This window comes from Oratosquilla oratoria, chromosome 1, assembly GCF_046742065.1.
Source record: "Oratosquilla oratoria isolate Oo_2021 chromosome 1, ASM4674206v1, whole genome shotgun sequence".
NCBI lineage: Eukaryota > Metazoa > Arthropoda > Malacostraca > Stomatopoda > Squillidae > Oratosquilla > Oratosquilla oratoria.
In genome coordinates, this window is record NC_134777.1 from 28,782,666 (window position 1) to 28,799,095 (window position 16,430).

Below are 16,430 nucleotides of genomic sequence, written 5' to 3' on the forward strand. Positions count from 1 at the left end.
GTGGCAGATGAGGTAATCCATGAACTGCAGTATGCAGATGACACTGCTTTAGTGACCTCATCCAAAGAGGGTCTTCAGCGCACCATCAACGCTGTCTCAAATATATATACCAGATCTGGACTACTTACTAAATTAGCTTTGCATGGAATAAGTGGTAGCCTATTAGGTTGGACTAGTAATTGGTTGAATGGTCGAAAACAGAGAGTTGTTTTAAATGGAAAAACTTCTGGATGGAAAAGTTTTGCAAGTGGAGTTCCTCAGGGTTCCGTTCTTGGGCCACTTCTATTCATAGTATATATAAATGATATAGACCATGGACTAAAATCTACTGTTTCCAAATTTGCTGATGATACAAAACTGTGCGGAGTGGCAAATGATCACTCAAACCAATTAGATATTCAAGAAGATTTAGATCAATTACAGCAATGGTCTGAAAAGTGGCTAATGAAATTTAACACAAGTAAATGCAAGGTAATGCACATAGGTAGAAATAACAGTAAGTACGATTACAAGTTATTTGGAAATTCGTTAACAAAAGTGGATAGTGAAAAAGATCTCGGCGTAATTATCAGTAACGACCTCAAATCATCCAAGCAGTGTATTTCAACCTCTGAGAAAGCAAATAAGATTCTAGGACTGATTGCGCGATCTTTTGATTTCAAAAGTCCATCACTCATTAACAAGCTATATAAATCGTTAGTTCGTCCACATTTGGAATATGCTGTTTCCGTATGGTCACCGAATCTCATTAAAGACATTGACAGATTGGAAAAAGTACAACGGCGAGCCACAAAACTGATTCCAAATATCAAAAATAAATCATACGAAAATCGACTAAAACATATGAATCTGTTTTCCCTAAAAAAGCGTACACTCAGAGGTGACTTGATACAGGTCTTTAAAATTCTAAAGGGAATTGACAACATCAAAAGTGACCAAATTTTTACATTGAATGAGAATCAGACAAGAAACAATGGTCTCAAACTGTCCGGAAATAGATTCAATTTGGAAGTAGGTAGAAACAACTTTGCCAACCGTGTAGTTAATGAATGGAATAAACTTCCTGCACAGGTAGTGCAATGTAGTTCAGTTCGAAGCTTTAAGAATCATTTAGATAAATACCTAAGTAAGATGCTGTAATGATTATAATTTATCTTATATTATTTGTTTTTGTTTTGTTATCATTTGTCTGTCTGATTTTCATTTATTGTTAGTTATATGTCAATTTATTATTATTTACTATTTACCTGTTTGTTTATTATTCTAACTATACCTATGCATTTCTTTATGTATTTTATTTGTTTTTATTCATTATTTTATTATTAATATATTTTTTTTCGCATCCGACCTAGATATGGATCAAAAGGTCTTCTGTCGGCATGCTCCGCCTTTGTAATCCTTTGTAATAAACAAAACAGAAATGCTCAGTATCTCTGAACAACTAGAGCTTCCGGAATTCACTGTCAATCAACAACCTCTGAAAAACACTCATGAGTTTACCTACCTCGGCTCAGTGCTCACTGACTCCTGTGACATGACAAGCGAAATCCAACGCCGCATTGGTTTGGCAGCAGCAGCTTTTGGTAGACTATCACACAGAGTGTTCTTGAACCGCAACCTCACCACCACCACCAAGGTTTCGGTGTATAAGGCAATCTGTCTCTCCATCCTTCTGTATGGCAGTGAGTCATGGGTGCCTTATAGACGCCATTTGAAAAAGCTGGAGGCCTTTCACACCAACTGCTTACAGCGCATACTGGGTCTAAAATGGTGGCACAAGATACCTCACAGTGTAATCCGTCGACGCACACAAATGGACCCACTGGAAACAGTCTTAACCCAACGTCAACTACGGTGGCTGGGGCATACCATCCGCATGCCAGAAGAGAGACTACCACGTAAAGTTCTCTATGGAGAACTTGCTGAGGGCAGACGCCACCCTGGGGGCCCACGTAAACGACACAAGGACCACCTGAAAACAACGCTGAAAAAATGTGGCATCGAACCCACCACCATTGAAAATGTTGCTGCCGATCGGAGAGAATGGCGATCTACATGCCAAAACGGCTTAGATACTCTCACTTCCACCTACAACGATCGGGCAGAACATCGAAGACGGCAAAGACATGCGGCACATCAGGCAGAGGGCAACTTTCCCTGTGATACCTGCAGCCGTATATGCAAATCGAGAATCGGACTCCACAGCCATCAGCGAGTTCATCTGGCGTAATACCACTTCTTGGCATGGTGCAACGTCATCGTCGTCAGCGACGGACTACTATAAGCAAAGCAAGTGTGTGTGTGTGTATTCACCTCGGATCTGCTGCAGCCTCTTTTCGAGACAGCCAGACACCACCCTACGACAGTGAGCTCAGAGCTCATTATTAGCAGATCTCTGGGTAGGTCTGAGACCACTCACACTCCACACACCGGGAATGCAAGGTCACAACTCCTTGACTAACGTCCCGTACCTACTCGCTGCTAGGTGAACAGGGGCTACACGTGAAAGGAGACAAACCCAACTTGTCTCCGCCCGGCCTGGGAATCGAACCCCGGGTCTCCGGCTTGTGAGGCCAGTGCCTTACCAATCCGCCACCGAGCCGTGTGTGTGTGTGTGTGTGTGTGTGTGTGTGTCTAAACAAAAATGAAACTACAGAAAACGTGTCATGTTCGGAAGATTTGACAATGTTGTTTTGGGATACCGTGAAAGTCGTATGACAATGGAGACAGCTGATGACTCAGACACATAATCGCTAAAAACCTCGAGATTCTACGGAAGTGAAATGTGGCTAAAGTAATCCCTCTGTCGTCTGATATACCGAATCAGTATATGTTTATATTCCTAAGCGTTACTCATCTCGTTTTGTTTTATTTAATTAGTACTCGATGAAATAAAAGTATCAGTGATTTCGGCTATTTCCTCAGATTATTTTTCATATTCCCGCCAATATGATACTATTCTGTGTATAACGGGGGATTTAATATTTTCTATGAATTAATGTGAAATTGGTAAGTATTTTTGTGCTGCTCAGACCATACTCATTTTTGGCGTGTTGTGTACTTTTGTTTACCTTTATTGGTTTCATTCGTTTGGTGGGTAGAAACAGTATATTCGTAGCTATTTTGGACGTATGATTACATAGTAAACATATACAGTATATCAGTCAGTCTGGCAGGATGTATTTTTTCCAGAAGCATAGGAACTGATCACAATTGAAAAGCGTATTTCCTGCTCAAAAACCTGAAGAATTTGAAGGCGCATGGAAACAGGATCTACGTTAAGGACCCTAAAACACATAAAAAAATATTTCCTCACCCTTATAAATAAACACGTGTGCAACGTTTATGTATTTAATAAAATCAAAATAATTGGTCAATTTGATAATGTAAAAAGCTTCGATTGTAAGTGATTAATGTGTTATATATTTTCATGTTTCAATACTAATCTTATTGATATGATATTGTGCAATCTTTTGTTATTTATGTTTTTCTAGCTAAATGTTTCATTGCGAACCAGTATTTACTAATGCAATTAAATGCGCATATTGTTTTTCACTTCTTGGCGGCCATATTTGGTGTTGGGGCTCTGAACAAGGCTATACGTTTGCGCGGCGCTCTCTCTCGTTCTGGACCTCCACGACTCACGTGTAAGAATTACTTTTCATCTCGTATAAGTATTTCTTATTCGGCTGTACATAACGACCCCTATTTATGTAAGAAAAAATAGGTACATTTGACTGGCACAACACGTTTATGTTCTTGTAAATGTAAGGTTATTTCTAAAATATGGTTTTGTTGACTGGAAGAGGACAGGGACGGTGGTGACAGGGCCCTCACCGGGGCCGCCATATTGTCTTTATTTGACAGCTTTTGAAGTTACTTTTTTGAGAATTGGCCATACAGTAGGTATCATTTTGTACAAGGATTTTTCTTGAAGTAAATGTGTTGTTATAAGACAGTTGGTGAGTGGAAAAAAGAGCTGGCCGACTCAAAGACGTACGAGTTGAAGAGATGCCCTTGTTGGTATAGGTTGTGTCAAACGTACGAAACTTGCTCGCATTTTCCTAATTCGTTTTGATTGCAATCATGGTTGTGCGTAATGTAATCGCAGAGATGGCAGAACATATTATGGAGCTTTATCAGTGTTTACTGAATTACAAAAGGGTGGGGCATGAGAATAGTGTAATGACCCCTGGATTGCTGAGTTCTTCTATTCACTGAGCAATCCCTCGGTAGCAGGCTAGTCCATGTGGCTGCCAACTTTATCATGATGCAGAATGCCTTTGCGACAGGTGGTTTAAGTAGGACGTTATTCTGTTGTAGTTTCAACATTAACGGTAGGAGCAGGACCATATGTAGCAGCAGTGATGATTGTTACAAAAACGAAGTTGATCCACGAAAGGGACATTCATTAATGTATTCCTGTATTTTAAATTTTGTTGAAGTACAATTGATTTGTTTGCACCAGTTCTAGAAACGGGTGTTTGTACAAGTGAAAGTCTCAGTAGACGTAGTAGTGGGAGTATGCTAAGGGAAAGTATAGGTGGTTGGATTTGTTTTGATCATTTCAGTAGTTGGTCAATGAGGGAAACATGGACATATGCATTGTATTAAACTTTAAAGAGCATTAAGTTTAGTAATGCATGGTAGTTAATTGAATTAATCTTGTGAAAATAGGTGGATTCTAGCAAGGAGTATAGTATACATTATCCAAGTCTTGAGTAATGTAATTACATTGCAGTGAATTATTTGATAGAATGATTATGATACTGCCAAAAGTGCTTGAGTATTCAATTTTTCAGGTGGTGCTCAAGAGTTAAAGAATATTGGCATTCCAAAACAGTGTCCCTGACCCTGTGACTGCACTCCTTTTGATTTTGGCTTTGTCTTTTATGTTGACTGATGTCAAAGGTTGATTATGTAATTGGATAAGTTTGTCCAGTATTGTTGCAGTAACTCCATAAATTTTTTTTAGCTTGCCGTAGAAGTAGGGTGCAATGGCGGGTGAAATTTTTTGAAAGCGGGGAAAGTGTAGCCGAGCTCATGTCTGGACCATTTTAGGAAATTGTAGTTTTATGTAATCTCTTTAATACCACCAAGTAACATATTGATATAGGCTGAGATCCTCATTGAAAATTTGCAGGGAGACGTTAATGGCACCCATCCTTGCTTGGTTATCGGAGACTACATATGCCACACTTATCTTCTTGTGTCCTGTACAGTATTAGGTTAGTATTGACATTTGATATCCTCCTAGCAGTGGTACCTGGACTTTTTTGAGCAGGGAACTTTTTGAGCATCTGTAAAGTGAGGTTGGAATATTCTGGTGATTGAAGTGCATTGAAATGCACACTGCCTTAACTGTGCTTTTTTTGTTCAAATTGTTACCCGCTCAAGTAGTCCATAATTAGTAACAGTAGGAAAGTATTTTTGTAGAGGAGGTTGACAAATATAAAATTTGCCTTATTTTAACATAAGATTCTTTCATATTGTGGAAACTATCCGAGGAATTGGAATGAATGTTGAGGCAAACTTTTACTTTGTGTAAGGAGTTTTACTGATGGTTTTTGCTTTGAAGAGACCTGTTTTTTGAGGAAATTATCAGAAGATTGCTGCAAATTAATTATAGCATGTTAATCTAAAAGGTGTACAGTTTACCATCCTATTCCTGTTGCCAACATTGCTGTGCAGTCCAGGCCTTTTGTTTTGAATACTATATATTACTACAAGGCCATAACAGGAAATTGTGGATAGTGCCCCTATGGCTACTATATTCTTGGAAAGTTATTTCTGATAATGACCTTGCTCATTTTTGGCACACTTTGGGTGCGTCCACATCCCTCTACCAAATGCATTTTGTTTACAATGGAACTGTTATTGTTTGCAGCAATTATTGACATTTATTTCCTTTAAGAAAATTAAACTTAAAAGCAAATGCAGTGAAAATCCATTTACACTAGGTGGCTCTTTAATTTTAACTTTATGGTATGAAATGTTGAGACTTTGCCATTTAACTTTGTAGTGTCAGTATTTTGGGTTAACTTAGGTAAAGGGAAAGTTTAGTCAAATTTCTAATATGGTGAAGTGTAGATATTGGTTTGTGGATATTGTAGAGTAACTGGACAGTGAAGAGTGCAGGATGCGAGAGAAGTGTATTGTTGGCATGTTATAGTGGGAAGAAATGTTGGCAGTAAACTTGCCATGGGCATTTTGACATAAATTGTGGCATCTCCCCCAATGCACAAAAACGTATTCAGTGTTCTGTATTGCATCTGATAGGCTGAGACTCTTCTACTATTGGATGATCTTGCCATCCTTCTGATAACTTGTGTATCAACTAGTTAAGGCAATGTGTAAGTTCAGATTTCTCACTTTGCAGTTGTTTGCGAACTGAAAGGTGGCTAAGTTGTCCAAAAGGTGGAGGTGAGGGAGCAAATGAAACGCCTCAATTTCTTGTTTTTTCTAATTTGATTGCATGGAGAAGTGTAATATTGTTTGAGCCTATTTCTCCATGGGTTAAAAATTTTGGGAGAGGACCACTTTTTTTAATATTTGGCATGGGTGGCAGAGATTAAAAAAATGACCATAGCATTGTAAATGGTAGTATTGTACTCAAAGTTGATATTTTCACTGGTAGCCATAACTCAGTGATATTATTTGTATGGGAATGTGCAAGTGCGTTCTTGCAAGATACATTTTCAAAGAATATTCTTTCTCGCCCTCTTTTAAGTTTTCTCTTTTATCATTTTATTGAGGTGCCATGCTAAGTGCCAATGTCTTCTAACTAGTGACTACCCACATTCCACATGTCCACTTGTAGTGGTTTAGTTCTTTACCCAAGTGTCATGGTAAACCAGTGCTGTACCTGGAGCCATCATCCTCGTATAACTGAGCTGTCATAACTGGTGATTCAACAGTGATCTTGCATAGCAAACTGCCCAGATTAGTTTGAAATATATCAACACTGCATCTAGGGAGGTTTACCACACAGGCCATATTATTGATGCTAGATATTAGTAGTTTTTGTTTTTGGCAAATGCAAAGGTTTTCAAATGGCATTTACATTCAATGCATTATACTGAAGGTATCAAATAGATTGTGAGGGATCTGCTACTTAACAGGTCAGATATAATTTGGTTAACAACCAGCAACAGCACTAGGCAGGTCCACAAGTCACTTGGGAAAGATAGATTTTGGCATCAAGGAATTGTTAGTGTTGAGCATTGTAGGTAGTCTGAGGTGTTGGGATTCCTCTGTATGATGGTTTCATATTTGGCAGTTTGAATCTCTAGCTGGGCTTATTGTGTTTCAGTGCTGAGTGGTGTCCTCATTGAATGTTGGTATGGTTCTTTGTGTGGTTCTTACCAGATGTGGGAGGGTATTTTCTCGGGCTTATATCTTGAGGTTGTAGGAGTGTATCTTGAAGGGTTTGTATTGGCATTGTGTGTATTTTTGTGTGGTACAAATAGTATTTTATGAGTATTATGCTGGTGTAATATTTTTTATTCGGTTGGTGGTACTTGAGACTGGGATAGGTGTGTGCCATCAAGGTTCTGACAAACAATTGTTCCCATCATTTTTTTGTTTGTTCAGTTGGGGGTATTTAGGTATTTGTATGCAGGGGTCCAATTGTGGTAATTTTTGTGCATTCTGTTTTTACTATGTGATTATGTAAAGCTTGTAAGTTGTTTTATCATGTTGATTGTTGGGAACCATGTTGGGACATAGTTGAGTGATTCTTCTAAATTGCTTGAAGATGGTTATTACTTTCTCTTGTCTAAAGTCAGTACTTGGAATGTATTGTTGTAGGTTAGTTTTGTTGATTTGATGTCAGGTCCATATGTAGGCCAAAAATCACTGATCCGTTTGAAAATTGGATGAACGCCATCCACGCCCTCCCTTGGAAAATAGAGAAGTGCATAGGCAGCAATGATTGTGAACTCTTATTTTGTGAAAGGTTGGAGGAAATGTATAAAATTGACCTTCAATTCGAGTGAAATATTCACACAATTAGCTGCCTGACTTACAATGACGCATTACAAAAGATAAAGTTACAGCTGCTATTCTCGTTCTTTTACCCAGAATGTAACCGCTGAAAAAGTTATCAAGCCTGTTCAGTGAGGGTCACTCGGCTACAACTACAAAATATAAAGAGGAAATGTGTTGGCATCTACATTTACTCACTTGTGCCTCATGACGCCTATGTAGGCATCATTGTATTCAAGGGTTGATAGAAATCTTGAGCCTGGTCCATATGTATTTACCCAGTTGTATACTTGGTTAGAACTGTTCAGTGCACCCAAACTTTAAATTTGTGGTTGTCCGAGATGGTATTTTCATCCAACTTGTTGCACAAATCTGTTTTTTTAACCTCCAACTCCACCTTCACAGTGTGCTGGTGGCATAATTGGAAGAGTGCTGGTCTCATATTTGCTTAGTTGTGTGTTTGAATATATATATCTTATGAACACTGATGTTGGTTGCCATATTGTATTGTTTTTGTGCTACCATCATATGGTGGCTTGTTTTGCTTGTAAGTAGGAAGTATTTTCTCTTTTTGGTTTACTTAGGAGGTATTTGCCATAGTACCAACTGTGATGATTTTGTAGTGCTTGTTCGTTTAAAATATGGGTCTGCTCAGAGTACTGCAAACTTGTGGGCCCATCAGATGGATGTTGCTGCTTACCCAAGAGCAGTGTGTCTCCTGCAGGAGACACTAGAGGGCAGTGGACTGCTTGTACAAGTGATGTCCAATCCAGTCAGCTGTTACCAGCAAAGTGAAGTGGCAAGGCTTGGGGGAAGAAAAGCCTCGACTTTTTCAGTATCTTTACTTTTCCTTCAAATCTGTGAAAGTTGCACCTCACTTTCCCCCACCTTGGCTTCCAGTTCCTCTGAACCCTTCAAAAGGAGCTTGTAATCTGTCTATATTTTCAAGCTTTTATGAACATTATAGGGACCCATGGCTGACTGCTTGCATTTTCATGTGAATTCATTGATAGTCCTAGTTGTTCATCAAATACTGTTATAGGCTTAAGACAAAACTTCAGTTATTTGAATATAGGCCTTTAGTCATGTGACATGTATATTTGCCAAATCTCCATTTCCAATACAAGGCAGAGGGGTCTGGATAAAATTATTTTTTGTTATAATTTATGCGAGACCAGTTCCTAGAAATTCCACATGAAGTCCATCACAGCTTGTTTTCTCTATCCCTTCCCTTCTGTTCTGCTCTTTTTATGCATATTCACAATCCTCCAAATTACCATGCTCTTGTCTGATTGGGCAGGGACCAACAATAAGTACAGCAAGTGTTGGTCTTACAAAATTGTTGTTGTAATGGTTTCCCTGCCTTCAGAGCATATTGGAGGGCTTACAGGAAACTTCTTGTATTAGGGATCTCCTGAAAGACGTACATGTGTACTACAATTGGGTAAACACCTGCCAGAAGTGGGGGGGTGACAATCGAAGCATGCTTCCACCCTATACTAATCCCATCCAAAAAACCCAGTAGTTGCCCCACTCCTGTTACCTTGGGGATAAAGGATCCCTGGCCTTACTACTGTTCAGGTCCAAGGCATTGCAATGAGACATGTTCCATGGTAGGGACTGACAGTCGGTGCTGGTTGCCTCCATCACTTCATTGTGTGGTGGACTCCCCCCCCCCCCCCCCCAATCTACCTAAGATGTATTTATACTAACAGACAAGAAAATTACAATTAAAAATATTTCAGGGTTGAAGGAAATGAGTTGGGAGCCCTGCAAGGGTCTGTATTGGTACCAGTAATGTTCATTATCTGCATAAACATGATTGAAGGAATAACAAAGTATGCTAACAAATTTGAGAAGAATAAAAGATTAATAATGCTGTCAGTTTCAATGACTGGAAACTCTCAGCCCTAACTACTAGAAACTAGCTGTGATTAAAAAAAGTCTTTAGGCCCCATCCATAGAGAATCTCTAGGAGTGTAGGACCGTTTTTGTCACCAGCATGTAATGGTAGGAGGAGAGTAATCTAATTGTCAGCTCTCATGTGAAAAGTTGGAAGGAATATAATTGAAGCTAGAAAGATCTTGTGTCCAGTCAGGATATGGGGTAGGTCTCGTTAGGTTGTACCTCCAGGCTGCCTCTCGTAAAGGGAAAGAAAAGAAACCTATTGGTACTTGATTTGTCATCTTGACTACATGTGCATTTCTTGTCTGCATAACTCTTATGGGTTATATATTTCCCAATTATTCATAGATCTTAAAAGCTTCCTGCAGTTTATATAGATATATATAAATGTGTGTGTGTGTAATATGTATACACATACTTTCTCTTGCACACACTTGCTCTGTCTCACCCCCTCCCCATCCAAATTCATGCCTTAAGATTTCAAAGTTCAGAAAAGCATTCTCTCTCTCTCTCTTTCTCTTTCTTTTGTTCTTTTTTTTCTTTTGAGAAAAATAGATAACATCAGATACTAACAAATGGTTGTCCTTCAAAATTGATGATTGACATGTGTAAGTTCTGGTAGTACACAGGCAGGACCTCAACATAACTGGTAGAGGACCTCTGTCTAGATCTTGTAAGGGCAATCCATTTCCTCTTTAACTCTAGACACTCCAAATCTTTATTTATTTAACTTTTTTTTGGGGGGGGGGGGCAGCACTGTGCCAAAGAAGTGGAGTCTGATATAAAAGAGTAGTAGATGTTAGTTATAAGTATTCCCTTTTAAGTGGAGATTAGTCAAGAATGTTACGTGGATTGTATGGTATGAAAGGGTGTTACTGAAATCTCTAGATACTGCATAATTCTTGTGCAGTACCCTGTTCTGTCTCGGATATATCTGCATCACCATGGTCAGCTCCCAGTTGCTCTAATCATCAGAACTGAAATTGTTTCAAATTCCTAGCTCGACCTTTTTCTTCATAGTTCTCAAGTAGGGAAACTGGAGCAAGTGAGGTGGTAACCAACTGTGTATTTAGTTATAAGGACAGTATGCATTTGAAACTAGTCTTTCAGTTTAACCACATGCTTCTCTGGTGCTAATGAACTATTTTGCATTTCAGTACCAAAATAAAGTGCCACCATGTCTGAGGAGTTGGCAACAGACTTCGAGGGTGGAGATGCTGGTGCATCCCTAGTTTACCCTGCACAGTGCTCATCCCTGCGCAAGAATGGGCATGTTGTCATTAAGGTAAGATTTAATTGAGAAGGTATGTTTTCCACCACAGTCGTTCATTGTTTTAGCTGTTGGGAATTACCTGAAGGCTGCAGGTCTCTGCAGAACAGACCAGAGGTAATGGATTGATTGATTGTAATTTGAGATCCCCTGGAGGGAGAGAGACTGCCCAACCTGTTGCCAATACAGCCTTGATTCACAACTGTCCCATCCAGGACCTTCTGTGTGTGAAGAGTATATTTCTTCATCTTTCAAAGAACTTGTTCCCATGAACTCCCCAGTTAACTAACCCTCATGACCCATTGCTGCTGAACCTTACCCTTCATCTACCGCCAGTAAACAAGTTCTTTCACCAACATGTCACCCATGAACCAGCATTGTAAATTGATTATCCCCCTCAAAGGCACCTTTCAACATGCCTTCTTTACTCCAAAGAATGTATCAAACATTTTTCCTCTAAGGAATCACTTTTACATCATGTCTATCAAAAATCAGCACTTCCCAATTTCAAAGGAACATTCCATTATCCATGCAATCCCTGTCAGTCCCCCTGTTCTCACCCTCCACCTCTCCCATTTACCGTTTATCCAACCCAACTTCCATCTGCCCCTTCTTTTTAACTCCAAATTCCATACCCCCTTCTTACCTCTCCCCACTCCATGCCCCCACGTCCCCTCCCCACTCCGTGCCCCCCACATCCCCTCCCGTCTCCTTGCCCCCCACATCCCCTCCCGTCTCCTTGCCCCCATGTCCCCTCCCGTCTCCTTGCCCCCATGTCCCCTCCCCTCTCCGTGCCCCCCACATCCCCTCCCCTCTCCTTGCCCCCACGTCCCCTCCCCTCTCCGTGCCCCCCACATCCCCTCCCCTCTCCGTGCCCCCCACATCCCCCACATCCCTCTCCCCCACATCCCTCTCCCCCACATCCCCTCCCCACTCCGTGCCCCCACATCCCCTCCCCACGTCCCCTCCCCGCTCCATGCCACCCCACATCCCCTCCCAATTCCATGTCCCCCCACGTCCCCTCCCAATTCCATGTCCCCCCACGTCCCCTCCCAACTCTGTGCCTCTCCATGTCCCCTCCCAACTCTGTGCCTCTCCATGTCCCCTCCCAATTCGGTGCCTCCCCATGTCCCCTCCCAATTCGGTGCCTCCTCATGTCCCCTCCCAACTCCGTACCCCCGACGTCCCCTGCCAGCACTGTGCCTCCCCACGTCCCCCTCCAACTCCTTGCCCCCCATGTCCCGATCCAACCTATGTTTTACCACACTTAGCAGAACTTGCATTGGAAAGAACTGGAGTGTTGGTGATAGTAGCCAAGAATAGGAAGACCAACCCAAGATCATGAATGATCCTTTGATATTTTCAAGATCACGTTTGTTGAAAGGTGCAAAAAGTTTTGGTTTGTTGTTCTATTGTAGTGTGTACAGCTAACATATCGTGAATTACAATGTAGCTTCTGTCAACAGAGTCGACCTTGCAAGATTGTTGAGATGTCCACATCAAAGACTGGCAAACACGGACATGCCAAGGTACACTTGGTTGGCATAGACTTGTTCACAGGCAAAAAACTTGAGGATATTTGCCCTTCTACCCACAACATGGATGTGCCTGTAGTCAAGAGGGCTGATTACCAGGTAAGACATTGATCAGGATTTGAAATATTAGTGAATTCCCTTCCCTCTGCACGCATGCGTGCGCACACACACACACATACATGCATTTCCCCCTTCAACCCATACATTCTTTCCCACACTCCCTCTTTCTCATCTCTTCAACAGCAGCACAAGATTAACCTCAAGGGTATTTGTGCTAGTAAACCACAGCCCCTCCCTTTGTATCCTCTTAAGGCTACATGAAAACGTGCACAATCATTCTACACCCGCACATATCTTCAGCCTTTTTTCTTTCCTGCTCCTTTCTACTTCCCTAATTCCAAGTCTGCCCCTTCAGTGTTGTATGCATAATGACTACTTATGTAGTCTTTTGTCCATATGTAGGTACATGTTTCTCTCAATCATTTGAATAGGTCAAATAATGGAGGAAAAAGTGTTTCTCCATTGTACAATCTCTTGATCCCAGGTAGTTTTTACATTTGGGATTCCTCTAGCTACAAGTTTGTTCCATTTGTTGTTGGTATTTTATTTTTCTTGATATAGTGTATCTGGGGACTATCCCAGTCTTGTGTATTGCCACCATAACCCTGTCTGGGTATGCTTCATTGTTAAATCTCTCCAATATTAAGTGATGTTTGTGAGCAGTGTGTTGGTAGTGGTCTTCAAACTGTTGAGGGAGAGGGATAGTTTTGGTTCTGATATCATTCAGTCGTTTTAGATTGGTAGTTCCCAACCTGGGATACATGTACTCACAGTGGTATATTTGCACTTTAGGGATTACAGAAGCAAGTAAATGCCTTGGGATTAAAAAGTGTAAAGAGAAAGACATTTGGGAATGGGTGCTGAGAGGAGTTTGTATGAAGGAGTGCTGACAGTACTGTATGGGGCAGAAACATGGGACTTCAGAGAGGAAGAGCTTGAATGTGTGAGGTGAGGTGGATAGTTGGGAGATTGGTATATAGATTGATGGTACTTTGGGTAGGGGGGTTGTATATTGCTTCAGAAGGATCAGTTTGTTGGGTGTAGTTAGGAAAGGGTATGGGAGGGTTTTAATTGAGAAGATTAGGAGAGGAACAATGTGGGTTTAGAATGGGTAGGGGTTGCATGGATCAGATTTTTGTGGTATAGCATATTTGTGAGCAAGCTTTAGCAAAAGGTAAAGATGTACATTTGGGGCTTTGGATATGGAAAAGGCTTATGACGGTAGACAGAAAAGCTCTGTTGCATGGTTTGCAGATATTTGATTGGGGGAAAGCTGTTAACCACTTCCATACGGTGACACCTACTTAGGCGGCATGAGGAGCAAGTGGGCACTCGATGATGCCGACGTCGCCATCTTGATTATATTTATTGTAGTCGTCCCTACGTAACTTTAATTCTCTAAACTGGCTTAGTCATTTTCTATAGTTATCAAAATACACGGGTGAAAGAGAACGAACGATTGAGAAAATACACGGGTGAAAGAGAACGAACGATTGAGCACTGACTTTATTTTTTATAATGCGATTATTATGACGCAACATTAGCTGCCCGACGTGCGATGTGCCCTCTCTCTCTCTGTCTCTCTCTCTCTCTCTCTCTCTCTCTCTCTCTCTCTCTCTCTCTCTCTCTCTCTCTCTCTCTCTCTCTCTCTCTCTCTCTCTCTCTCTCTCTCTCTCTAAGAGTAAAGCTTGTGTTAGAATTCGAAATGGAGAGATTGAGTGGTTTGAGGTAATGGTGGGACTGCAACAGGATGTTTAATGCACAAGCTGCAACATACATCATGATGAACAGTGTGTAACTGCAACATACATCATATTATGTCTAGGCTTTTCTAAAAATTAGTAGTCTGTTTTGCTCCCATATGTCTTAAAATGATGTTTGGCAACTTGCTGTGAACAAGTAGACACTGCACCTACCCACCCATGCATCCTTTCTCATCAGACATCATGGTAGGAGCATGTCAGTCACCTCCACATGACCCATAACTCTACTTGTGGTCAAAGATGATAATTGAAACTAAAAACATTCATATGAAAAAAAAATGGATGATTGAAGCAGTAGTGGTGAGCAACAATGTGTGAAAACATGGTAGAAATGTTCCCTATTGCTTACCCTTACATAACCACTGATAACTGCCTGCTACCTCGAGGTGACAAAATGTGCAATTTTGCTACACCATCATGCCTGAAATAAGGCAAATAATGTACTAATAACTGGTTTTCATGCAATCTTTCATTTTATAACTGTAAAACTAACTTACGAGGGTCCCAAACAATTTCGTACTATGTATGACTGACAAAATCCAATTGCGGAGTTACTGGGTTAAAAAAAAAATGAGAAAATTGAGGAGCTACTTTTGATGATGACCCTGCCATAAATGTGTATCAATAAACATCATGTGAGGATGGACCCTGGATTGGTATGATGTTTCACTTATGAGTTTTTCGAGTACATAGTCGTAATACATTGACAGAATAAGAGGATAGGGGGAACAGAAGGTCATTGGAGCCTAGGAAAGGCTGAGATGTTGGATCAATTATCTTTGTGCAGGACATGATCACTTGTTGAATGAAAAGAAAAAGAAAATGTGATGGGAGGGCAATTGGACACCAAAGATCATGATAGGAAAAGTGTTAGTGACTGAATTTGGGAGGGTATGCAATATGAGAAAGTTGAAGGTATATGTTGGTAAAAGTAAGGTGATGAGATGTACAAGGGAGAGTTGGAAGAAACTATGTGAAGGGACGATTGTACCGAATGCACTGTGTGGGGCAGGAATCTGGGATTTAATCTCTTTAGTACGAATTGGATATTAGGATGGTTTGGACACATGGAAAGACTAGTAAAAGAGGTATGGAAGGCAGATGTGGAGGGAGTGAACATGAGGGGACGTCCTAGGATGAGGTGGATGGATGGGGTGAAGGGGGCTTTGGGGAAGGGGAATGTCTGTTGAGGAAGGAAGGGAGAGGACGGAAGACAGAAGTGAGTGGAGAATGGTTGTATATGGATGATGATGTGATTGCATGAGGAGGAATGGGCGGGGGGGGTGGGGGTGAGGTAGTATGTGTGAGCAAATTTTGACGCAGCCCGAAGGGATTTCTCCCCGTCCTCTCCTTATATGCAAGGGGGGTCGCCGACTAAATGAAGCGGCCTTGCTGTGGATGTGCTGTGTCTTGCGACACTGCTTCCGACCCAGGGCGGTGGGCAAGGTGCAGGGATGACCCGTCATCCAGGAGGTGCTCAGATGAGAGGGAGGGTGGGAGGGGTGTGGAGTGTATTTAGGGATGAAATGGGTGGGAGTGTTTTTATGCCTTTCCCTTTTTGGCTACCTCCCTTGAAAGGGGGAAAAAGCCTTGGTATATGTATGTATGTAGTACGAATTGGATATTCCCATGCAAATGATAGGCAGCCTGATGTACAATGATCCATGACAATATTTGCACAGAATGTGGATAGCCACAGGAAATGTGATCAAGCCTGTTCAGAAAATGGGGTTCACTTGGTTACATATATCAAGGGCCTTTTCCCTCCTTACAAGAGAGGTAGCCAAAGTCAAAGGCATAAATCCATTCCCACCTACTTTGTCCCCACATACGCCAGTCCTATTCATCACCCCTCCCTCCTCCTTGGCTCCTCGTCTCATGTAGAAAAAAAATGGGGGAGAAATCACTTTT

At 41.2% G+C, this 16,430-nt stretch overlaps 1 protein-coding gene across 2 annotated transcripts in view; it reads left to right on the forward strand.

The window, feature by feature from the left end:
• Positions 1-3,529: 3,529 nt before the first annotated feature.
• Positions 3,530-16,430, forward strand: part of eEF5 (eukaryotic translation elongation factor 5) — a 28,285-nt gene continuing 15,384 nt past the window's right edge. The window contains exons 1-4 of one of the 2 annotated variants that reach the window (XM_076197303.1): positions 3,594-3,647; positions 5,144-5,228; positions 11,049-11,176; positions 12,628-12,795. In XM_076197303.1, coding sequence (XP_076053418.1) covers positions 11,069-11,176; positions 12,628-12,795 — 276 coding nt within the window. In that variant the 5' untranslated portion in view covers positions 3,594-3,647; positions 5,144-5,228; positions 11,049-11,068. Of the gene's footprint in view, positions 3,648-5,143; positions 5,229-11,048; positions 11,177-12,627; positions 12,796-16,430 lie in introns of both variants that reach the window. The other variant, XM_076197295.1, reaches the window with a different exon arrangement.